The sequence below is a fragment of the Electrophorus electricus genome, chromosome 1, assembly GCF_013358815.1.
Source record: "Electrophorus electricus isolate fEleEle1 chromosome 1, fEleEle1.pri, whole genome shotgun sequence".
Classification (NCBI taxonomy): domain Eukaryota; kingdom Metazoa; phylum Chordata; class Actinopteri; order Gymnotiformes; family Gymnotidae; genus Electrophorus; species Electrophorus electricus.
The window spans coordinates 29,266,466-29,292,281 of record NC_049535.1 but is presented as its reverse complement, the minus strand read 5'-3'; the positions used below and the strand labels follow the sequence as shown (position 1 = coordinate 29,292,281).

The 25,816-nt window shown below is 40.6% G+C and overlaps 3 protein-coding genes across 4 annotated transcripts; all 3 read left to right on the top strand.

Annotated features, from left to right (window-relative positions):
* Positions 1–1,478: 1,478 nt before the first annotated feature.
* Positions 1,479–4,427, top strand: dnal4a (dynein, axonemal, light chain 4a). Of its 2 annotated transcripts, none has more exons than XM_026998003.2 (4): positions 1,479–1,541; positions 2,371–2,454; positions 2,981–3,064; positions 3,416–4,427. In XM_026998003.2, exons 2-4 carry the CDS (start codon positions 2,383–2,385, stop codon positions 3,578–3,580), a joined length of 321 nt encoding a protein of 106 aa, XP_026853804.1. In that variant the 5' UTR covers positions 1,479–1,541; positions 2,371–2,382; the 3' UTR covers positions 3,581–4,427. The 2 variants fall into 2 exon arrangements, with proteins under 2 accessions (XP_026853804.1, XP_026853805.1); XM_026998004.2 differs by having other exon boundaries at positions 1,489–1,570.
* Positions 4,428–13,555: 9,128 nt separating this feature from the next.
* On the top strand, positions 13,556–17,637 carry LOC113569886. Its single transcript, XM_026997967.2, has 5 exons — positions 13,556–13,768; positions 14,685–15,170; positions 15,302–15,337; positions 15,552–15,650; positions 15,738–17,637. The coding sequence occupies exons 1-5, from the start codon at positions 13,755–13,757 to the stop codon at positions 16,687–16,689; spliced, it is 1,587 nt and encodes a 528-aa protein (XP_026853768.2). The 5' UTR covers positions 13,556–13,754; the 3' UTR covers positions 16,690–17,637.
* Positions 17,638–17,887: 250 nt separating this feature from the next.
* On the top strand, positions 17,888–22,775 carry LOC118241051. The gene is made up of 6 exons (XM_035524389.1): positions 17,888–17,893; positions 18,804–18,880; positions 20,118–20,603; positions 20,752–20,787; positions 21,002–21,100; positions 21,188–22,775. Exons 1-6 carry the CDS (start codon positions 17,888–17,890, stop codon positions 22,149–22,151), a joined length of 1,668 nt encoding a protein of 555 aa, XP_035380282.1. The 3' UTR covers positions 22,152–22,775.
* The last annotated feature ends 3,041 nt before the right edge of the window (positions 22,776–25,816 follow it).

Genomic DNA, 25,816 nt, shown 5'->3' with positions numbered 1-25,816 from the left:
TTTCTTACAGGATGGGTTTGGATCCTGTAGTACAGGGGTCTTGGTGAAAGTGGTTTTCAAAGCAGTATAGGTGGCTCTCGCCTCCAAGAACAAGGCAAGGCATATTCACTTGAACTTTAAGAGATCCATGAGCAGTTGAGTGAGAGAACAAAATGAACAGATAAACCTCTGGTAAAAGGTTGTGAACCCTAGAAAGCACTGCAACCTTTTACACATGGAGGGGTCTGGCCACTGTGTCTGTGCCTTGACCTTGTTGGGTTGCATCTGAAAGCCGGCCTCATCTATAACATTAGCCCAGGAAATGTATATCACTGTATCACTTCTCCAGTTTACAAAACACTCTGTATGTGGAGAACTTGGTGCACATTGCACATATGTTCATCCAGAGACCAAATAGATCAGAATACCGTCGATGTAAGCAATGACTGATCTGTCCAGGTACTCTCACAGGACATCATTACACCTGAAACAAAGAGGGAGTGGTTGCTAGGCCATAATAAAGAATTAAGTACTTGAAGTGTCCTGAGGCTATACTGAAGGCTGTCTTCCATTAATCTCTTACCCTAATTCAGATGAGATTATAGGCGCTGCGTAGATCCAATTCAGTTAGATGCCTTTTAACTGCTAAGGCCTGAAAGCACTAGAAGCAACAGGTATGGGTATTTCACTAGGAAGGTGTGTACACTTTGTTTTGTTTTGTTTGATTGTTTTACAAGAAACACACTGTGCATGAGTTCTGGCTCACACCTATGCATGAAGAATGTATACTTGACTTGGGTTTCTTCACTGCATTCGAGGTTATACTCGACCTCAGGAAGAAAATGTTGAGGTTTTGCAGGAAACAAGTGAAGCAGTCAGCTGTGTTGGATGGAGAGAGTCGGGGCAGAGTGTCAGGGCTCACTGGCAACATGGTCCCCATTTTCCATTAGTGAAAACAATGGTTCTGGAGGAGCTGAACATGCTTCGTCAGGGCAGGTTGGCAGATCTCCTAAATCAAGGGGCAGTGCATACAAGTAGCACCCCTGTCAGTACCAAAGATGCTGTGGACAATGTATGAAATGGAGAGTAACAGAGAGGAGCAGTGCTGTTTTTATCATACTCCTGTACTCACCTTGTGAAAGAGGACTGGTGGTGGCCACTGCAGATGAATGGGAAACTCACAACTCTGGAGCCAGCCGCGGAGGCAGGTGGACAGTGACTGTCGAATGACTGGCGATTGACTGGTGGTCTCCCAAGACTTCTTCCAATAGGATGCCCCTTTTGGGGATTGCACACTTTCTGAACACTAGAGAAATAATAACATTAAATTGTTTATACATTTCAAAATACAGATTATCATACAACACTAATGATGAAACAATAACAATAAAAAAACAGTATGAAATAGCTAATCAACACTAACTTAATGTAGTAACGTACAATAACGCTGGGTTGTATAGCTCGTTAAAACGTTAGAACACCGGAAATAGTAAGATCACATGGGTTTCTTCTCAGTGGTTGCCATGGCTGACTCGTCTCCATGTCAACGGTAGTTGAGGAAAGTAAGTTTCTTCGCAGCACTAAGCAAACGGTAACGTTAAATGACAAGATTGACACAATGATTAATGATGAATCTGAATTTACATGGTTATTCTTTGCATTTAATATCTGTCAAGAATGTAGTTGGATTCCAGAGGAAAACTAGCTAGTTTGCTAGCTAGCTAGTATTTAGCTAAAAACAAAATCGACTAAGGTGTTAAGATAGCTAATCTAACCTAGTTAACTTGCAATAAAACAAGTTCGTTTTTATTTATTCATCTCTAAGGCTCATGTTTGTAGTTTGAAGTTAAGTTAGCTGATTTGGATTTTTGAACGCTCAATGATATCTTGCTGTTACTTCGCTAATCTAGCTAGCTAGCCCTAGCTATTATAACCTATAGGTAGTAGAGCATATAGCTGGTTATAATTAGCTGTCGATATTAATGTTATTAGCAAGATAACCAGTCAGAAACAACATGAAATTCATTCAGTAACATGAATTTATTCTCTAGCTATTCCACTTCAGTTGTGCTTAAACTTGGGGATCCAGTCTTGGGGATCCAGTAGACTAACTGTGTTCTCTGCTCTAACACACCTCACCCAGCTCGTGACAGTTTTAATTACATAATGTGTTACATAAGATGCGATAACACAGAGACACGGTATAAATGTTTTTGTGTAGTGCATTGAGGGACTGAGAATGCAGAAGTCTAATAAACAGTCATAATATCTTCAGATGAATTTTAAGACTTAAAGATTTAAAGCATTAAAGATACTAACACCTTCTCATTTTTGTATGATGGACGACCTTACATAAGGTTAATCAAGTTTTCCCTGTGTTTTTATCTCTAGTAAGTAATTAAAATGGCAGATACAGGTGAAAGTAAGAAAGAGGAAGCAGACTACAAGAGACTACACAGCTTTCCTCTCATCAGGGTACGTGGGGGGAATGGGTGGGTTTAAGGTGATGGACTGCTAAGTCATTCTGTTCTGCACACAGATTTGAATCGTCACTGGAATGAACTATTTCAATCTTTCCCAAAATGTAGTCCATGTTTCATAGCTGTCTTTGGATCCCTGTTTCCCAAAATTATTCGTGTGTTATAATCATCTTAAATGAGAGAGAGAGAGAGTTTGTGTTCAATGAAATACTGATCCTGCCATTTAAAGATAATCTTTGTTTTACAATGCTTTGAGGAAACTCAGCCTTGGTGAGATCAGCATTTTGAATGTTTTTATTCTCAGGTATCATGGCAAGGTAGCACAGGTAGAGCAAGGTCATATGGATAAATATGTCAGTTGCTCTGGACAAGAGTATCTGCCAAATAATTTTAGGATTGTGAGAGAGGGTTTAAATGCCCTAATTCTGTTCTAATCTTGTGCTCAGTTACAGCATCCCTTGTATGAACCAGTGAGTGTTCACATTTCAGTTAATTTTATCTTTGACCTCTTTGCATTGTAGCACACAGATATGCCTGAGGAGATGAGAGTTGAAACCATGGAGCTATGCGTCACAGCCTGTGAAAAGTTTGCCACCAACAATGAGGTCAGAACTGTATGTATGGTTCTCTGTGAGTGTGGAGTCAGATAACACGGGGTGTACTAAAGTAGCTTCCTTCGTGACGTGATTTTACCAGTCCACACTAGTGGGAGTACTGGCACTTCCTCCTTCTGTTTGGCCCAGAGTCCATACACTTACATCATACCAGACTCTCATGGCGTAGCCATCTGGACTGTTACAGTAGCCTGCGCATTCTTTTATCAGTCCTCCTCGCCTCTTTAACATGCCGTCTGTCAGCTTATCTGTGTCTGAAATCAGTAATAAGGGTTGGTTGACACAATCTTTGTCTTTTCTCTCTTCACATGACTCTCTTCCCCCTGTCTCTGTCTCCCACAGAGTGCTGCTAAGATGATAAAGGAATCCATGGATAAGAAGTTTGGGAGTTCCTGGCACGTGGTAATTGGGGAAGGCTTTGGCTTCGAGGTGACTCACGAAGTGAAGAATCTCCTGTATATGTTCTTTGGTGGCAGTCTGGCTGTGTGTGTGTGGAAATGCTCCTAGCACCAGCCATGGTCCCCCTGCCCCTCCCTCACACAGTACCTACTTTTATATATTTATATACCCGTATTCACAGTACTGTCTCAGCTATGCAGTCCTTTTTCTATTTGATGTGTGTGCATGAGTGCGCGTGTGTGTGTGTGTGTGTGCGTGTCAGATTATTTGGGCAAGTATGTCTGAGAGAGAAACAGACACCTTAACAGCATAGACCCTTTAAATTTCACCTTCTTCTCATCTGTGTTCAACACTGCTTTGATTTTGTGTTTAAGGTCACATTGTAAGGGAAGGTATGGAAAAACTGAACTAGAACATTGTTTTTTTCAGTACTGGCACTAATATTTATCAAAGAATTAAAGAATATCTGTGGACTGCTGTATATTAGAGTTAAAAAAAGAAAATCAATGCTGTGTCTAGTTACAACACTGATGGCTTTTGTGTTCATCTACAGTGATGCACAGAACATTGTGTTGTTATTTAACTCTAAAGGCTTTAAGAGTTGTCCTCTGTGTTGGGGTACTTGTTGTTTCATATCACAAATGTTTTTAAAAATGCTTCCACCACTTTGTTTTTTCTCTCTCTCCCCTTCTGTCTGTTGGCAAGTGGCAGAGTCTATCTCTCAGTGTGCTGCAATGCCATCTGCTTCAGATCACTACCTCTCTCTCTCTCTCTCTCTCTCTCTCTCTCTCCCTTTCCCTTCTTTTGTTCCCATGCCAATGGTGGGTGTCCCTTGCAGCCTACTTTCTTGTCTTTTTTTTTCTTTACCAAACCAGCATTTGTGAGGTGTACTCTGTGTGAAAACTTGAATACAAATGTAGATCTCAAACTTTTTAAATAAATGAAATTAAGTTTAGTTATTTTCTTGAGTACTTAATTTGTCTTACCTCTCAAAATTTTCAGTTTTGAATATATCATGGAAGAAAAGTAATCTTAATTGCAGGTTCAGTGTTATTCTTGCCTGTTAGACTAAGTTTCTTGTGGCATCAGTGTGATTGTGTCAACCAAACCTTAAGACAGACCTAGTGGTCCTTAGACTGAAATAGCTGCTCTGGCCATTTACAGGTGGGTAATGGTATTCTGCTCTTGGTGTGGCTCTAGTGTTTATGTTCTGAGCATCACTTTGGATCAGGATGTATCCCTGTGATACCATGACTGAGGATAATAATTAACCTTCTCTCAGAAGGAGTAGGAGCACACACTTTAGACTAGAGACTAGTTAAGACTAGTTAGACTAGAGACTAATTAAGATTTAATCCAGGTAAACACAGCTAAATGTAAATATTCCTAAACTCAATTTTAATAAATTTTCATAATATAAACATTTCTAAGAAAAGACCTTGTAGACTGTACAGTTAAAGCCAACTTGAAGCCTGAAGTACACCTCCTATAGTCCTCCAACCCTTTGCTTGTTTCTGACCACATAACTGCTGCTGGTTGGATATTTTGGGCTTATTGGCTACTCTTTATCTAGTAGTGACATTAACCCATATAAAATCTCCAGAAGCACTGGGGTGCCCAATGTCAATTTTACTGCTGTGTTAACAATGCTCGGCCACTCAAATAATATCCAGTCAGCAGTGATGGTCAGAAAGTGATCAGTGATAACCAGGGTAGAGGATGGCTGAGACAGATGCTGTGCATGACGACATGCTCCAGTCTACAAGAGCTCACCTGTTAAAATGCACTGTGAGATAGGTGTTCTTAATAAACTGGCTTGTGAAACTCATTTCCATTAAATAAATGCAATGGCTACTGCTTTTATATTCTCCCACATTTACAGCATACCTGTTTGTTGCAAGGCTTTACCTTTAAAGGCAATTAGATGGCCTATCATCAGGTAATGGAAGTCAACTTCGGCAAAGTTTCGTGGTTTGATAAAGTGGAGGAAACCATTAGAACCCCATTCATGATGCCTTCACTAGCAGGTGTGCATGTTAAAAATAGTGATATATGAACAACATTAGATAAAAAGTATGTGTGCCAGTAGCGTGCATTTTCTGTGGTTAAATGGGTGTCTGTGTATGTTTGTGTAGTATGAAGGCATTAACCACCAGCTTTTCTTTAAGCTCTGTATTTCATCCCTCAAATGGGGCTCCTGACAGACTGTTCCATGTCTCAGCAGCAGCCAACACTCTATCTGTACGTGCTGTCTCTTCCCTCTTTATATCTTTCTGTTTTGCCTTATTCCTTCACCCCATGACATTTCTCTCTCTTTATTTCTTTTTTAGGTGTCTCACCACCTGTTTCCCTTCGTCTCTTACATCCTCTCTCTGAACTGATGAGACAGTGGCTTGCTCAGGGCATGCATACTAGATCCATTGCAAAAAGAGCAGCACAGATGTTCCCAGAGACGTTCCCTCATCCCAAACATACCTGATTATCAGCTGTCAGGCTAGATTTGACAAGGACTTCACACTGTTTCTCCTAGTCCCCTCAGTGAGTTGAGAGAAGGATGATCACAGAGGTGAGAGGTTTGGGGAATGAGGATAGGATTGAGGAGAATTGGAATGGGCATGTGTAACAGAGGGTTAAAGAAGGAGGAAGAACAGCTTTGGGTATGGTATTCTTTCTCACTCTCTGTTAGGCCTGTTAGCATCTTGTTGCCAGATCCCACAATTTTGAGGGAACTGCTCATGTGACTCATTGGTTTATTTACCAGTGGGTGCTGAGGAAATTTCTGGTTTCTGGAAGGACAGCTAAAAGCTAGGTTTTAGAGAAATAGATGAAGATGGAAGACGCTGACAGTTAAGAGTCAAACCATTCCTGAACAACCTTTTGCAGTGCGGGATTGCTACAGAAAGAGGCCAGTGCCATTAGGAAATACAGTTGCCAAGAAGTGCTGTACTTGGTTTCAACAATCTTTAGATATATTGTACATGTCAAAGTAACATCCACAATAATGCCAGTACCCAAGGTTTGGCAGTAGAACATTGCCCGGAGCATCACACTTCTTCCACCAGCTTGCCTTTTTTCCCACAGTGCATTCTGGTGCCATCTCTTCCCCAGGTTTGCAACGCACACACATTTGGCCATCCACATTGTGTAAAAGAAACTGCAACTCAACAGACCAGGCCACCCATTGTTCCATTGTTCCATTGTCCAGTTCTGATACTCATGTGCCCATTGTAGGAGGTGGTGGGCAGAAGTCAGCATGGGCTCTCCGAACAGTCTGTGGCTACACTGTGTGTTCTGACACCTTTCTATCATAGCCAGCATGAACTTTTTCAACAATTTGTGCTACAGCTCTTATGTGGGATTAGATTAGATTGGCTAACCTTCAATCCCCAAGCACATCATGGAGCCCATGACCTTGTTACCAGTTCACCCGTTGTCCTTCCTGAATCCCTTTTGCTAGGTACTAACCACTGCCTACTGGGAACACCTCACAACACCTACCATTTTGGAGGTGCTCTGACCCAGTTGTCTAGCCATCACAATTTGGGCCTTGTCAATGTCACTCAGATCCTTAACCTTGCCCATTTTTTTTGCTTCCAACGCATCAACTTCAAGAACTGACTGTTCATTTGCTGCTTAATATATCTCACCCGTTGAGAGGTCCTATTGTCACAAGATAATCAGTGTTTTAAATAGGGAGGTAATGTGGAAGGTAAAGGAAATCCGAGCATGAAGGAAAAGAGATCGCTCGGAGGAGGGAAACTGGAGAATTTTTTTTCTGAAGTAGATATCCAGAAGGAAAGCAATTCTGCAATAAGACATGACAAAACAATTAAGGTGATCAGTGCATGTGGTAACTGAATGTACAATTGAATGAAGCAGGAGCGAGAGATGCTGCAGTCCTGAAAGAAGGGTGAGTGGGATTACACTGTGGTTATGTAACTCTACATGTGCGCATGTGACTGTGTGTGCATGCAGTCTGCTCAAGCTTTTAATGTGTGGAGAAGATAGAATGCTAAAAGCACATCAGCACTGAGAGAAGCATCAGAGACTATCAGGAATCTTCTCAGCTTTTTTCACTGCCTCTCTCAGAATGTACTACCTCTTTCATTACATATACTCCCTATGCATTCACATGGTTTCCTACAAGCTTTATAAGTTATTTTTGGTGTATATGTGCAATAATTTAAATAACCTTTCCCAACATTTCAGTTTGTTGAAATTTCTTCTTCTTCTTCTTCTTCTTCTTCTTCTTCTTCTTCTTCTTCTTCTTCTTCTTCTTCTTCTCTCTCTCTCTCTCTCTCTCTCATACACACACACACACACACACACCATTTATAGACTGACACTTAGCTGAGTAATGAAATATTTATAGGTAAGCAGGGAGTTAATATACTATGGGAGAAAGATTGTGTGTCTTCAAAGTGACTCAGCTTGTCACATTTATGTGGACAGAACCCACTCACACAAAGTGTTCTGTTACTTTTACTTTACCATTACACATACAGGATAGTATTCATTCTCTTGCTTCATTCAGATCCTTATTAGCGCCACCTTGTCTGATGGAAGTCCACTGTGATCTCTTTAACACCAGAAGCTTAGCCAAAAGGCAGCTTCCACACACAACAAAAACAAACCCACAGTTAAGGTTATACATCTACAAATATAAATGGAAAAGGTCATTGATTAAACTAGCAGGCATCATTCAGTATATGTCGAATGTCAAGTAGCTACATTCATACTGTAACTAAATAAATATTTGATTGTCTGAATCACTGTACGATAACAAACAGAATTAACTTCAAATATTATGCTTGTCTGTCTGTCATTCCCTGCTGTATGCTTCTGTCGGTGCCCTTGCGGGTATGTGTGAGAACAATGAAAGAGAAACTCCTTAATACTCCCAAACGTGGGACCCGAATAATACAGCATTCTGTGGAATTTAACAGTTTATTTATTTTGGCATAGTCTTATATTGCTCTTAATAAATAATTAAAAATACAAACGTTCTATCTTAAAAGATTTTTCCATTTAATAAAATGCCTTTTTAGTTGCGATAATCACGTAGTTATTTCACGAGTTGGCTAACTCAGTTTTGGTAATCCGAGGCAGTACGTGGGCGCTGGCGGTAAGGGAATGTGCAGGGACTGTGTGTAAATTTTCCACAGCCCGGGAGTTGGTTCCATGTCACGCGGTGCGAATGCACAAGCAGATTTTAAATTAATGATGCGGGTGATCACGCGCCAAGCGGGACAAGGAGCAGGTCCGAGAATAAAGACATATCAAATCCGCGCGCTGTCTTTGGCTTTAAAGTGATTATGTCTATCGTCTCAATGTAATAACACCCCATGTCATGCGCAACGGCTTGAGCTGCACATATCTTTTGATTTGATCTCGCCTTACTCTCTGAACCAGTGCGTAGGTTGTTTTCCTTATTTCTGTAGTGCTGACGTCAGGTCCGAGTTTTTCCCATGGTGGACCGGCGTCATTTTTACAGAAAACATTAAATCCGGGACGTTCAAATTTCCAAGTGTAGTCTAGCTGAGCCCTGTAACGTCGTTTTACTTGTGCACAACATTAGAAAAGTAATAATTACCCGAAAGACCAGATGTAGTGCATCTGTTCACTTTAATTCAGTTCAGACAGTTTGATCGTTCTTGTTTGATCTGGGAATCAAAGGCAGTAGTATCTCACTGAAAGACGTAAAACGTTTTTCATGGGTAAGCTGTTAACACATTGATTATTTCCCCCTTTTACCTTTAGTAAGTCTATCATTATGTTAAAATCACACATACAGCAGAGGAAAGTACACAGAAGGTATATAAATGTGAATTTATGACAGTGTCCAAATTAGGGAACATAGCCTTCATCTTCAGTACATGTGCAGCTTTTAGTGAGCTTTTTTCATCTAGCCATTTAAACCATGGCAAACCGTTATAACTAGTGTCATTTACTATGCGCATGTATCATGTATGGTCCTGCTACGGTGCACATGTCTGTGCGTGCGTGTATGCATGTGCCACGTTTGATCATCTACTGCCATCTAGCGTCAAAATTCATTTACAACAAAAGTGTCTTAGTTTCTTATTGGTGTGCTGACACTCTTCACGGTCCCACCTATTTTGTGAGTCATTCCTCCTCTTCCTATAAATACAATGGCGTTATCTTCCATGTATGCACTTGTTTACTATTTTCTGGTCATAAAGAAAAGGGAAAACACTTTCTCCTTAATGCATTAATGGGAATCCATGTAGCCCATGGTTGGGAAATCTGAGATAATGATTAAGTAAAAGGTACCTAAATGGAGAGATTGGACAGGTGTTGTGCATCAAGTTCTCTCAGCTCTGTTTGTATGAGATTTGGCTGTCTTAAGAATGCAGAAATGACAGGGTGACAAATGACAAGTTCCGGATAGCCTTTCTAATTCTAGTTACATGAATTTGGTGTGTGATATTTTACCTAAAGATGAAACCAAGATGAAGTAGTCTGCAAATTGTATGGATTTTTTCAAACATCAAATTCATGAATATGAAAGTCACATGAAGTGGAAGAGGACTTAATTGTCTGAGGATTTGAAAACCAAAATTTTGTAATATAATAATTGGTCGATATAAAAGCTACAAGTCTTTATATATATATAAAGAAACGAACTATTTTCTTTCCTCAAATACCAGTCAGCAACGGATAAACCTAGTCACACAAACTGCAATTACTCTCCCGTCGTGGTCGTTTCCATGTGCCACGCGAGACAATCTCCAACACACTGGTTAAACTACTACGACAGTTAATCCGCTTTGAATCGATCACGTGACTGCCGGGATTTCCCCCCCTCAGATGTGGCGGCCGTATTTGTAGTGTAGTATTTGTAGATACAGGCTTATTCTTAATTTACGGGGTGTGATTTTGTCGCTGTCCTAAATTGGGACAGTTATTATAAAAATGACTCTCAGTAGCGCCCAGTCTAACGGGTATCGTCTGGGTTTGTCTGCTCCTCGTCAGGTCCCCCACCTGCGTGGAGAAAGATGAAACGATATTTTGCAATTAATTAAATTATGATTTGTGTGTGAGATGTGTTTGTGTTTTCTCATTCATTGTTAGGGGTCCCTAGGGTCGTGGAATCCTCGACCTGTCTGCAATTCAAAAGGGTTAAAACCAGTTGTTGCATTTACTGAGCATCTAATTTGCATTAATGCCAAAGGTAAGGTGTCAACCCAATTTAATTTTGTCTGTGCACAGATTTTGGCCAATTTGTTTTTCACATTTAGATTCATCCTTTCCACCTTACCTTGAGACTGAGGACGATACACTGCCCCAAATGAATGTTTCAGACCCAGCATTTTCTCTACCTCCTGCAAATCGCGTGCTGTAAAATGAGTTCCATTATCTGATCTCACCTTCCTCGGAAACCCATGGTGAGGAATGTACTGGTTCAACAGGAACTTCACCACCGATGCACTGTCTTCCCGTTTTGTTGGCCACGCTTCCGGCCACCATGTGTAGTTGTTTACGCACATCAATACGTACCTGTACCCCCGTGCTGAGTCCACCATGTCTGTGTAGTCAATTACTATCTCTTCCCCTGGTGTTAATGACAACAGATACTTACCGGGTGCCACCTTAATTGTAGGTTTGGGATTGTACTGTTGACATACTCTACATGTCCCCACCCAATGTGCTACCATCTCCTTCAGGTACGGATGCCACCAGTTTTCCAGATTCCTCAGCATCTGGCGAATACCCACGTGACCCATCCCATGAGCTTCTTCTAGTACCTGGGGTCTGAGCCCTGGTGGGAGGGCTGGTTTTCCCTTCTCTTTCTGGTCCCTGCAAGGCCTTTGCCAGCTCCTTCATTTCTGCCTCATGTTTAATTGGTTTGTTTCCCGCTGTCCTAAACCTTGCTCTCATCCATTGTTCTAGCTCCACATGTGCTGCCCCTACTGTGTAAGCGGAGTCAGTATAAATATTCACTTCCTTGCCCTTTCCTAACTTCAAGGCCTCCACTGCTGCTATTACCTCAGCTCGCTGTGCTGATTGCCAACCTTTCAGCCTTTCTGCTTTCACCGTCCAAAATTCATCTACTTCTCCCTGTGTTTCTGCCACCACTGCATACCCTGCTTTTATATCACCGTCTGGTCCTCTAAATCCACACCCATCAGTGAACAGGTTCCATGCTCCTGGAATTGGTTCTCCTTCTAGGTCTGGTCTCACCTTCTCCTGCTTTTTGACTTCCTGTTCGCACTGATGAGGCTCTCCTCCTCCCATCATGTCTGCCATGTTGATTCCTTCACGTGTGTACGTGATGTGTGGTGCTTCCAAAATTTTGCTGATCCTCTGTTGCCTTAGCACTGTCAAGGTGAATGCTTGTGAGTTCACATATGCTATTACACTGTGTGTGGTTAGTACCGTGATTGGATGTCCCATTACCAGATGCACTGTTTTTTGGATGGCTTTAGCCACTCCTGCTGCATGTTGGGTGTCTTTTCTCCATGTTGTCTAGCTGTGTGCTCACATGCATGAGTATTTGTCTCTCTCCCCCTTTTTTGTGAAACAGCACCCCGTTCACTGTCCCTGCTGTTTCAGAAACATCCAAGAAGAATGGTCTCATGTAGTCTGGAGAAGCGAGATCTACAGCCTGAGCCAACAATTGTTTGAATCTGATGAAAGCAGTTTCACCTTCTCCAGTCCATTCCAGTGTGGCATTGAGATTCCTCATACCCTGCACCTTCGCCATGTCCCGTAGGGCCTGGGTGTGGCCCACGTATTCAGGGATGTAGTGTCTGCTATACCCTGTCAGTCCTAAGAAAGAAAGCATGTCCTTCACTTTCTCTGGCTTGGGATGATGTAGGATGGTCACCCTATGTGAAGTGGATAGCCCAATGGCGTTCTGGGAGACTACTCGACCGAGAAACCTAACCTGCTTCCAAGCTATTTGCAATTTCTCCTTACATACCACGAAGCCCTGTCGCCACAAATGCATCAGCACGTTCTCGGTGGCCTCAAGGCAGGATTCAGCATAGTTTCCTACCAACAGGAGGTCATCCACGTATTGAATAAGGGTCACATCTGGTGGTAATTTACAATCCTCCAGGGCATTCCAGAGGACCTGATTAAAAATGCCGGGCGACAAAGCAAAGCCTTGTGGCAAACTAGTATATCTCAATTGTTGACCTTTATACGTGAATGAGGTCATGTGCCGACATGATTCATCTAACGGGACACAAAAAAATGCATTTGCTAGATCAATGCAGGTGAACCATGACTGATCAGGTAGAAGGCTCGTCAGGGCCACATACGGGTTGGGCACTGGTATTGTCGGTGTGAGCAACACCTCATGAACAGCTCTGAGGTCATGAGCCATACGATATTTTACTGTCCCTTTCTTTTCCACCGGTAGAATTGGTGTGTTCCATTCTGAGACAGACGGCTCTAACACCCCTGCGTGTATAAGTCCCTCAATGATGTCCTTAATGCCCCATTCCGCCTCAGGCTTGTGGGGATACTGTTTAACCCAGATGGGGTAATGTGATGGAAAATATTATTTGATCATGTATTATCATGTGATTCATATGTAATGATTCATATATAATCATGTTAATCCTTTCCATCATATAATCCTATATGAATGGTTTAGTCTGCATACTCTGTCTCTGTATATTGTGTGAACAAATGACTGTGGGAATGTTGCTTTGTGACCTGCATGTGACTTGCAGGGGTCATAAAAAGGGATTAGGCTTTTGTTTTCTTGCAAATGGTGTCTGTTCTTTGAAGTGTCCTGGCATATGCAGGAATCTTCATCACCAAATGGAGCAGGGAATGCATAAACAAGATCACAGAGCACCCCCTCCCTGGGGAGGGGGTTGAAGTTTAGATATAAGGAGTAGAGTCAGTCTACCCCTTTAGAGCTTTCGCTTTCGAGCATTAGCTCTCACACAGCTGTGTTTTGTGTGTCCTATTTTCTTTATTAAATTCATTTAATCACGTCTGACTTGCTGTTTATTCAAATTTCCACCACAGTACTCTTTTCTTCTTCGCCTCAGGTCCCCCAGCCGTCGTCTCTACGAGTGTGCTTGGCTCGAAGTAGGGTGGTGGCAACTCTGTCTGTGTCAGCTTACTTCCTGTTTTGTCTTTGTTCTAGTGCTGCACTCTTTATTACCGCAAATGAGCGGATGTCATCTGTTGTCCCCTCGTCCCTAGTCACTCAGGGTAGGTGGGTCCATTTGAAGGAGAAAGCTATGCTTAGAAACTTCAACAACTGTGAAACACTTGCTCCAGCACGGCAGATGAAATGGCGCAGCAGAAGTAAGTTCTGTTAATTTCTATTTGTCCCAGTACTTATTAATTATAGGCTAGAATCCTTTCTAGCAGTTTTGTTTAAAATAGTTTCCAAAGACTACTTTGTAGTTCTAACATCCTACTATTTGAAGTGAAAACAAAAAAACACTGTCATTGAATATGTAACACGTCATGAATGTAACATGTTCTAAGGATTTATGATGGCGTTTCCTATTTTTAAAAAAAAGAAAAAAAAAAAGCTTAAACTATAGTTTAATTGTATATATCTTAACTTTTAAACTGAGATATATCTCAGTTTGGATTTATGTTAGCAGGAAGTTATTGACACCGACATGACCAAGAGTTAGGTGGCCAGTTTATTCATTTGTAAAGAAGACATACATTGATATCCCGAAAATTCGCGCTTCTGAATCTGCGGCTTCAAGAATTCGCGTATTTTTTCCTTGGAACCTAACGAGGCACGTTGAGACAACATAGAACTCGGACGGACAGACAGACAGACAGACACACGCATGCACGCACACACACACACGTATGTCTGAGGATGCGGCAGGGGCCATTTCGTGACAGTTAGCTTTGTGTGTGTGTGTGTGTGTGTGTGTGTGTGTGAAAGTACGGTATGCTACATCCAGAAGAACGAAGCGGCTATTAGGTGTACCGTTTCATCAAGTTTCTGTGAAACTGCTAAAAATGTATCCATCGTTAGGTTCCCATGCTAATGCTCACTGAGGAACTAGACATAAGGCATGTTTGATTCCCAAATGAGATGATGAACTTTTAAAAATATTCACAAATAACAATCATATTTTGTCCTCTTCTCATATTAAATATTATCATATTGTGTTGCAGGTTGCATAAGATCTGTTGAACATTTAAGTGTGTATGAAAATATTGCCTGATATAAATTTTCTTTTTGGCACAGAGGACAAATAAAGCAAGTACTAGAAAAATACATCTCAGACACCTTCAGAGACATTGCAACAGTGAGGAAATTTTGTGACAGAGAGCCAAAATGGACTCTACAGAGGAAATCGGAGCTACGCATGATGAGAGACATCAAAGACCGGGCAAAAAGCAAAGCCGAGGAACTGGAGAAAGAGCTGGGGTCAGCCCTGAAGGATACTCTGGAGGGACTGAAGAAACTCCATCACTTCCTGGATGCATTGGAGAGGCTATCAGTCACCTCAGTGCAAGTGTTTAGGAGTGAAAGCATTGTGCCAAGAGGGCTGAGCGCCAAGGCTGTTCAATCACTGATCTTCACAATCAGATCTGTGTCTCCACTCCTCATCCACTTCAAGAGAGATGCAGCTGCTTTCTTCATGCCCTTCCTCTGCAATGTGGAGGTCTTGGTCTTCCAGCTGGACAAGTACATCCAGATCACAAATCAGCTCTGCAAGATAATGAAACAGTAAGTTTATTTCTATTATTATTATTATTATTATTATTATTAATAATAATAATAATAATAATAATAATATGAATTATGGTTTTTGTAAAGTTTCTCCCAATGATTTTGTGGAACTGTTTTCTTCTTTGCAGATCCAACAGTGTTTTATTTTCTGGAGATATTCATGAGTATGTATTACACATATAGAAATTGAATAGAAATGTATTAACATATTAGCCTTTCTAAAATGGTATGGTCTTTTTTTCTTCCTAGGCCTCTACACACTAATAACAAAGTAATATTCTAACATTAAGGCTAAACTTTAGTAATCAAACGTTAATTTTACTTTGCTTATATTTGAACATCGAATTGACATGTATTTCATCACATATTACACTGCAGCTGGGAAAATTCCAAACCTTCCCTGGAGTTTATTTTGAACATGAGTGAGGAGTCAGTGTGTAACTTGCATGCCCATTTAGAAAAGCTAAACAGAATCAGGTAAAAACATTTCTTCTCTTATATAAATATATTTGCATTTTGAAGATTTGTGGTGCATTGATTTTCTTTACCTCTTGACCATTTCAGGATGGATGAGTCATTCAGGCTGACATTCCTTTTTAGTGGTGAGGCCCAGCGATTCATTGACGTATTCAGTCAGCATGGCTCCAGAATGTTTCAGTTGCTCTCTGATTTAGAGGAGGCTGCAGTTCAGCTGGATAGGATGGTGCTGGGATCCAGCATCTCCACTGTGGTTGGAAGTTCTGTAGGCATCGCAGGAACTGTCTTGTCCACCGTAGGCTTGGTTCTTGCCCCTGTCACTGCAGGGTTGTCCCTGACCCTCACATTGACAGGGGCTGGACTGGGAGTCAGCAGTGGTGTTACCAGCATGGTCACAGGCGTCACTGAAATGGCAGTGAACAGCCATGAGGAGCAGAATGCCAATAACATCTTCATCAGTTTTATGGAGCATGTGCTGAAGGTTCTAGATTGTATGGAGCAAGCAGCCAACATTGAAGGTCCTGTTCCAGACCCTCAAGAAATGGTTAATATGACCATTGGAACAGATAAAGTATCAATGTGTACTGGAAAAGTAGCCAAAGATTTTAATAAGGTGTTTCTTGGGCAACAGAAGGTTATACTTCAGATGAGGAAAGCAGCTGCCAGCATCACTAGCCTTGCTGCAGACCTGCCTGACACTGGGAAGCTAGCCAAGGGCACTACTCTGATCCTTTCAAAGTCAGCCAGGGCTGGTCTTAGGGCTGGTCTTAGGCCTGGTCTTAAGGCTGGTCTTAAGGCTGGTCTTAGGGCTGGTCCTGGGGCTGTATTATCCATTGGTATGGATGCCCTGTCTCTCTATAACGAAAGCATAAGCCTGGCCGAAGGGAAGAAAAATGAAACCTCTGAACTTATCCGCAATAGATCAGCTCTTTGGCGCTCAGAAGTGAAGGCATGGGAGAAGATATATAATTGTCTTTGTGAAGGGATTAGCAATTTCGACAGCAGTAAAAACATTTTACAGCAACCCTTTTACCATTAAACACATAACTCAACCTAAAATGTTTACATAGCAGGGAATAGAGCACTAGCCAAAGGAGTCAATGACACAAGAATTAAGTACTGTGAATCGTGTTCATTCCTAGAATTAAAACTAAAATAGATAAAATAGTGGAACTTGAACCAGCAACATACTGACTAGTACCATAACTGCTGAGATACCTCTCCCATCGAGCTTTATAAGAGATCAAGTTTCTCCCACTGAGTTCCTCACTGTCTTCAAACATAGTCTGCAAACTCAGATCTTTTAAAAGCACCTTAATTAAATTGGGCACTTGAAAAGAAGCTTTTATATTTGCATTTATACAATCGTCTGCTAATTTATTAAAGTATTAAATGGGTCAGAAACAAAAACACATATTTTTTAGTATTATGTTCTAGCTCTCTTTCTACACATCAGTACAAACACAGTTAGGGGTACTTTTGGACTCAAACCTATTTGAGCTAACTAAGGATACTTGCTAAGCATCTCCTAAATGCCATAAATTTAAATGTAAAGTAATAATTGGGTCAGAAACTCTGACCACAAGTCATTTGCATAATCCTGATTGGTAATTCAAGTGTGCTTTGCTGTATGATGTAGAAAAAATATATAAAATGCAAGCAGGTGATAGTGTGATAAAGTGTTATTTCCAATCCTAACAGCAGTGGTGCTGAGAATGTTATCCATGTTATCTTATTTGCTTTACCTTAATATCTCTTTGCATAATTTTCAAAAGATTTACTTATTTTACATTTTATTTTTTGTTTCTACAGTTGTGTATTAGCTTATGAATATATCTACACCTGTTTTTTTTTTGTTGTTTTTTGTTTTTTTTATATAAAACAAATTAAGCCTCCGAATGAAGAACAACTGAACCTAGAGTTTATCAGGTAACATAAAGCTTTTAATCAAACTGTCAAAACCAGGCTGATCCTTATTCATCTGAATCGTAAGTCTACACACATTTCAGTTGTGTGTTTTTAACTACGCAGTGTTAAACTGCAGCTACATTCCTCGCAAACCGGGCAAGCTCACCCAGTTATAAGAATGTGGCTCTGTTGAGTTGGAGCATGTAGGAAATGGAAGCATCATGGGATGTTAAGTGTTGCAGGAAAACAAAATATTCTGGTCTAAAAACAAAACCTTTTACAGTGATCATGGCCGACGAATACTCGTGACCTTTTGGGACTTCCTGGTTATGGCGGTGAAGGATTGGAAGCTTTGGAGCTTTGAGACCGACATTAGAACATGTGACACCTGGTGCTTTGCAGAAATTATAGTAGTCGGGTTTAAAAACTGCGCAGCACTGGAAATTACATTCCAATGACGACTCCAGTTACACTCCACATTTAATAAAAATATCTAATTATGATCATTAATAATGTTTAGTCGCTAAAGTGCTACAATAAAGGTATGTTTTACTGTTTACCTTTATATGAAAACGCAGTACAATAAAATGTTGCAAACTATAGTGGCGACATACTATGTACGCAACTGGCCACGTGGTAATAGCAGCTGTGATACAAGCTTCAGTACAATTGAATTTTCTATGACAAAATCTGAAGTTCTCTTATATCGGAAGAATGTTTTAAAAGGCAACTTAAAAGGGCAGGCACGTGTTTGTGGAAATTTAGCCGAAAAACACGGCGTATTCAGCATGGGATTTCTGGCGAACGGATGCATGTAGACGGCTGAAAATCGGTAAGCAGGGACTTGTATTAGTCCTAAGAAATGTTATGTTGATAAATGTACTGTACTTTAAGAATATTCGATTTTATCAAGTAATTTATTTGAGTATGCCCGTTTGGGGACGCCCGTGTGCCCGCTAGGGGGCGTGGTGCATTATTTAATCTGCTTTGAATCAATCACGTGACTGCCGGGATTCCCCCCCCCTTAGATGTGGTGGCCGTATTTGTAGTGTAGTATTTGTAGATACAGGCTTATTCTTAATTTACGGGGTGTGATGTCGCTGTCCTAAAGTGTGACAGAAGGACGGCGACGCCACGGAAAACTCTTATTATAAAAATGTATATTACATGTAGCCCCTGCCCTCACTCTTCCGCATTGACACGCCCATAAAGTGCCACTGCTGTCACGTAACAACTTTTCAATAGCTTGAGAAAGACAGCTGCTCAGTCCAGTTCTTACAAGTGGACAGCCTAAACACTTTGGATCCTTATTCATCTGAATCGTAAGTCTACATACATTTCAGTTGTGTTTTTTTTAACTACGCAGTGTTAAACTGCAGCTACATTCCTCGCAAACCGGGCAAGCTCACCCAGTTATAAGAATGTGGCTCTGTTGAGTTGGAGCATGTAGGAAATGGAAGCATCATGGGATGTTAAGTGTTGCAGGAAAACAAAATATTCTGGTCTTAAAACAAAACCTTTTACAGTGATCATAGCCGACGAATACTCGGGAAGCTTTTGGGACTTCCTGGTTATGGCGGTGAAGGATTGGAAGCTTTGGAGCTTTGAGACCGACATTAGAACATGTGACACCTGGTGCTTTGCAGAAATTATAGTAGTCGGGTTTAAAAACTGCGCAGCACTGGAAATTACATTCCAATGACGACTCCAGTTACACTCCACATTTAATAAAAATATCTAATTATGATCATTAATAATGTTTAGTCGCTAAAGTGCTACAATAAAGGTATGTTTTACTGTTTACCTTTATATGAAAACGCAGTACAATAAAATGTTGCAAACTATACTGGCGACATACTATGTAGGCAACTGGCCATGTGGTAATAGCAGCTGTGATACAAGCTTCAATACACTGAATCGGTGTGCCCTGTAATTAGGTGTTAGGTGGCCAGTTTATTCATTTGTAAAGAAGACATACATTGATATCCCGAAAATTCGCGCTTCTGAATCTGCAGCTTCAAGAATTCGCGTATTTTTTCCTTGGAACCTAACGAGGCACGTTGAGACAACATAGAACTCGGACGGACAGACAGACAGACAGACACACGCATGCACGCACACACACACACGTATGTCTGAGGATGCGGCAGGGGCCATTTCGTGACAGTTAGCTGTGTGTGTGTGTGTGTGTGTGTGTGTGTGTGTGTGTGTGTGTGTGTGTGTGTGTGTGTGTGTGTGTGTGTGTGAAAGTACGGTATGCTACATCCAGAAGAACGAAGCGGCTATTAGGTGTACCGTTTCATCAAGTTTCTGTGAAACTGTTAAAAATGTATCCATCGTTAGGTTCCCATGCTAATGCTCACTGAGGAACTAGACATAAGGCATGTTTGATTCCCAAATGAGATGATGAACTTTTAAAAATATTCACAAATAACAATCATATTTTGTCCTCTTCTCATATTAAATATTATCATATTGTGTTGCAGGTTGCATAAGATCTGTTGAACATTTAAGTGTGTATGAAAATATTGCCTGATATAAATTTTCTTTTTGGCACAGAGGACAAATAAAGCAAGTACTAGAAAAATACATCTCAGACACCTTCAGAGACATTGCAACAGTGAGGAAATTTTGTGACAGAGAGCCAAAATGGACTCTACAGAGGAAATCGGAGCTACGCATGATGAGAGACATCAAAGACCGGGCAAAAAGCAAAGCCGAGGAACTGGAGAAAGAGCTGGGGTCAGCCCTGAAGGATACTCTGGAGGGACTGAAGAAACTCCATCACTTCCTGGATGCATTGGAGAGGCTATCAGTCACCTCAGTGCAAGTGTTTAGGAGTGAAAGCATTGTGCCAAGAGGGCTGAGCGCCAAGGCTGTTCAATCACTGATCTTCACAATCAGATCTGTGTCTCCACTCCTCATCCACTTCAAGAGAGATGCAGCTGCTTTCTTCATGCCCTTCCTCTGCAATGTGGAGGTCTTGGTCTTCCAGCTGGACAAGTACATCCAGATCACAAATCAGCTCTGCAAGATAATGAAACAGTAAGTTTATTTCTATTATTATTATTATTATTATTATTATTATTAATATTAATATTAATAATAATAATAATAATAATAATAATATGAATTATGGTTTTTGTAAAGTTTCTCCCAATGATTTTGTGGAACTGTGTTTTCTTCTTTGCAGATCCAACAGTGTTTTATTTTCTGGAGATATTCATGAGTATGTATTACACATATAGAAATTGAATAGAAATGTATTAACATATTAGCCTTTCTAAAATGGTATGGTCTTTTTTTCTTCCTAGGCCTCTACACACTAATAACAAAGTAATATTCTAACATTAAGGCTAAACTTTAGTAATCAAACGTTAATTTTACTTTGCTTATATTTGAACATCGAATTGACATGTATTTCATCACATATTACACTGCAGCTGGGAAAATTCCAAACCTTCCCTGGAGTTTATTTTGAACATGAGTGAGGAGTCAGTGTGTAACTTGCATGCCCATTTAGAAAAGCTAAACAGAATCAGGTAAAAACATTTCTTCTCTTATATAAATATATTTGCATTTTGAAGATTTGTGGTGCATTGATTTTCTTTACCTCTTGACCATTTCAGGATGGATGAGTCATTCAGGCTGACATTCCTTTTTAGTGGTGAGGCCCAGCGATTCATTGACGTATTCAGTCAGCATGGCTCCAGAATGTTTCAGTTGCTCTCTGATTTAGAGGAGGCTGCAGTTCAGCTGGATAGGATGGCGCTGGGATCCAGCATCTCCACTGTGGTTGGAAGTTCTGTAGGCATCGCAGGAACTGTCTTGTCCACCGTAGGCTTGGTTCTTGCCCCTGTCACTGCAGGGTTGTCCCTGACCCTCACATTGACAGGGGCTGGACTGGGAGTCAGCAGTGGTGTTACCAGCATGGTCACAGGCGTCACTGAAATGGCAGTGAACAGCCATGAGGAGCAGAATGCCAATAACATCTTCATCAGTTTTATGGAGCATGTGCTGAAGGTTCTAGATTGTATGGAGCAAGCAGCCAACATCGAAGGTCCTGTTCCAGACCCTCAAGAAATGGTTAATATGACCATTGGAACAGATAAAGTATCAATGTGTACTGGAAAAGTAGCCAAAGATTTTAATAAGGTGTTTCTTGAGCAACAGAAGGTTATACTTCAGATGATGAAAGCAGCTGCCAGCATCACTAGCCTTGCTGCAGACCTGCCTGACATTGGGAAGCTAGCCAAGGGCACTACTCTGATCCTTTCAAAGTCAGCCAGGGCTGGTCTTAGGGCTGGTCTTAGGGCTGGTCTTAGGCCTGGTCTTAAGGCTGGTCTTAAGGCTGGTCTTAGGGCTGGTCCTGGGGCTGTATTATCCATTGGTATGGATGCCCTGTCTCTCTATAACGAAAGCATAAGCCTGGCCGAAGGGAAGAAAAATGAAACCTCTGAACTTATCCGCAATAGATCAGCTCTTTGGTGCTCAGAAGTGAAGGCATGGGAGAAGATATATAATTGTCTTTGTGAAGGGATTAGCAATTTCGACAGCAGTAAAAACATTTTACAGCAACCCTTTTACCATTAAACACATAACTCAACCTAAAATGTTTACATAGCAGGGAATAGAGCACTAGCCAAAGGAGTCAATGACACAAGAATTAAGTACTGTGAATCGTGTTCATTCCTAGAATTAAAACTAAAATAGATAAAATAGTGGAACTTGAACCAGCAACATACTGACTAGTACCATAACTGCTGAGATACCTCTCCCATCGAGCTTTATAAGAGATCAAGTTTCTTCCACTGAGTTCCTCACTGTCTTCAAACATAGTCTGCAAACTCAGATCTTTTAAAAGCACCTTAATTAAATTGGGCACTTGAAAAGAAGCTTTTATATTTGCATTTATACAATCATCTGCTAATTTATTAAAGTATTAAATGGGTCAGAAACAAAAACACATTTTTTAGTATTGTGTTCTAGCTCTCTTTCTACACATCAGTACAAACACAGTTAGGGGTACTTTTGGACGCAAACCTATTTGAGCTAACTAAGGATACTTGCTAAGCATCTCCTAAATGCCATAAATTTAAATGTAAAGTAATAATTGGGTCAGAAACTCTGTGACCACAAGTCATTTGCATAATCCTGATTGGTAATTCAAGTGTGCTTTGCTGTATGATGTAGAAAAATATATATAAAATGCAAGCAGGTGATAGTGTGATAAAGTGTTATTTCCAATCCTAACAGCAGTGGTGCTGAGAATGTTATCCATGTTATCTTATTTGCTTTACCTTAATATCTCTTTGCATAATTTTCAAAAGATTTACTTATTTTACATTTTTTTTGTTTCTACAGTTGTGTATTAGCTTATGAATATATCTACACCTGTTTTGTTTTTTTTTATATATAAAACAAATTAAGCCTCCGAATGAAGAACAACTGAACCTAGAGTTTATCAGGTAACAAAGCTTTTAATCAAACTGTCAAAACCAGGCTGATCCTTATTCATCTGAATCGTAATTCTACACACATTTCAGTTGTGTGTTTTTAACTACGCAGTGTTAAACTGCAGCTACATTCCTCGCAAACCGGGCAAGCTCACCCAGTTATAAGAATGTGGCTCTGTTGAGTTGGAGCATGTAGGAAATGGAAGCATCATGGGATGTTAAGTGTTGCAGGAAAACAAAATATTCTGGTCTAAAAACAAAACCTTTTACAGTGATCATGGCCGACGAATACTCGTGACCTTTTGGGACTTCCTGGTTATGGCGGTGAAGGATTGGAAGCTTTGGAGCTTTGAGACCGACATTAGAACATGTGACACCTGGTGCTTTGCAGAAATTATAGTAGTCGGGTTTAAAAACTGCGCAGCACTGGAAATTACATTCCAATGACGACTCCAGTTACACTCCACATTTAATAAAAATATCTAATTATGATCATTAATAATGTTTAGTCGCTAAAGTGCTACAATAAAGGTATGTTTTACTGTTTACCTTTATATGAAAACGCAGTACAATAAAATGTTGCAAACTATAGTGGCGACATACTATGTACGCAACTGGCCACGTGGTAATAGCAGCTGTGATACAAGCTTCAGTACAATTGAATTTTCTATGACAAAATCTGAAGTTCTCTTATATCGGAAGAATGTTTTAAAAGGCAACTTAAAAGGGCAGGCACGTGTTTGTGGAAATTTAGCCGAAAAACACGGCGTATTCAGCATGGGATTTCTGGCGAACGGATGCATGTAGACGGCTGAAAATCGGTAAGCAGGGACTTGTATTAGTCCTAAGAAATGTTATGTTGATAAATGTACTGTACTTTAAGAATATTCGATTTTATCAAGTAATTTATTTGAGTATGCCCGTTTGGGGACGCGGTGCATTATTTAATCTGCTTTGAATCAATCACGTGACTGCCGGGATTCCCCCCCCTTAGATGTGGTGGCCGTATTTGTAGTGTAGTATTTGTAGATACAGGCTTATTCTTAATTTACGGGGTGTGATGTCGCTGTCCTAAAGTGTGACAGAAGGACGGCGACGCCACGGAAAACTCTTATTATAAAAATGTATATTACATGTAGCCCCTGCCCTCACTCTTCCGCATTGACATGCCCATAAAGTGCCACTGCTGTCACGTAACAACTTTTCAATAGCTTGAGAAAGACAGCTGCTCAGTCCAGTTCTTACAAGTGGACAGCCTAAACACTTTGGATCCTTATTCATCTGAATCGTAAGTCTACATACATTTCAGTTGTGTTTTTTTTAACTACGCAGTGTTAAACTGCAGCTACATTCCTCGCAAACCGGGCAAGCTCACCCAGTTATAAGAATGTGGCTCTGTTGAGTTGGAGCATGTAGGAAATGGAAGCATCATGGGATGTTAAGTGTTGCAGGAAAACAAAATATTCTGGTCTTAAAACAAAACCTTTTACAGTGATCATAGCCGACGAATACTCGGGAAGCTTTTGGGACTTCCTGGTTATGGCGGTGAAGGATTGGAAGCTTTGGAACTTTGAGACCGACATTAGAACATGTGACACCTGGTGCTTTGCAGAAATTATAGTAGTCGGGTTTAAAAACTGCGCAGCACTGGAAATTACATTCCAATGACGACTCCAGTTACACTCCACATTTAATAAAAATATCTAATTATGATCATTAATAATGTTTAGTCGCTAAAGTGCTACAATAAAAGTATGTTTTACTGTTTACCTTTATATGAAAACGCAGTACAATAAAATGTTGCAAACTATACTGGCGACATACTATGTAGGCAACTGGCCATGTGGTAATAGCAGCTGTGATACAAGCTTCAATACACTGAATCGGTGTGCCCTGTAATAGTGAAACGAGCTTCGACGCTTTGATTTCGACAACAGAATGAAACGATTTATGGACTCCGAGCCAGCAGCAGACCAACAGTAAAACATTCAGATGGAAATAATGAGTGGATGGACGTCATCTATTGGTTAGCCACCATATTATAACTATTTTGGAGAAAGTATACGTGGTTATTACAGTTTTGGTATTAAAGGCTTACACTGCGTGTTAGTATAGGTTTAAATATTTCTCTGTGTTTCACCTCTAGTGTAGTTTGCGTTGCTTCTATCTTTATTCTATTCTTGATTGGATTACTGGAAATGTGCGTTTCAGTAAACCGATCTGTCATCTGTTGCCCCCTAGTCCCAGCCAAAGATTGTTTGAGAAGTGCGTAGTAATGGTAGAATGAAAAGATCCCGCACAGTATTGAAACAACGATTGAACTAGTGCTGCTTGTTAGGTTTTCTCAATTTTGTTTGCATAATATTTGGTTAATATATGAGAAATAGGATATGACAAGGTGTTTCAGAATAACAGTGAATTTCGTCGCTACGTGGGTGACTACCACCATGACTAACTGCTGCATAGACAGGACTAGCTGGTTTTGCCTTCCACCCTCCTGTGTTTACACTGGGGTTTTCTTTTACATTGTTCATGTCTCAATTGATCAATCATCTGAACATTGACTAAACACTATGGATAATACGGGGGAGATTGGTCTCAAAGTTGGTCCTAAGACACTGTGCAGGCTGGCTTCTCTCAGTGGTTAGTCACTACTGATTCTTTTGAGAACTATGGATAATGATGTTACATTGTTTAAAGCGCCCATGATTGGGGTTGTTGTATCGTATACCGCTCCAGCCGCTCTACAGATGATGCCATCTCTATCATACTTCATCTGGCACTCACACATCTGGATAAAAA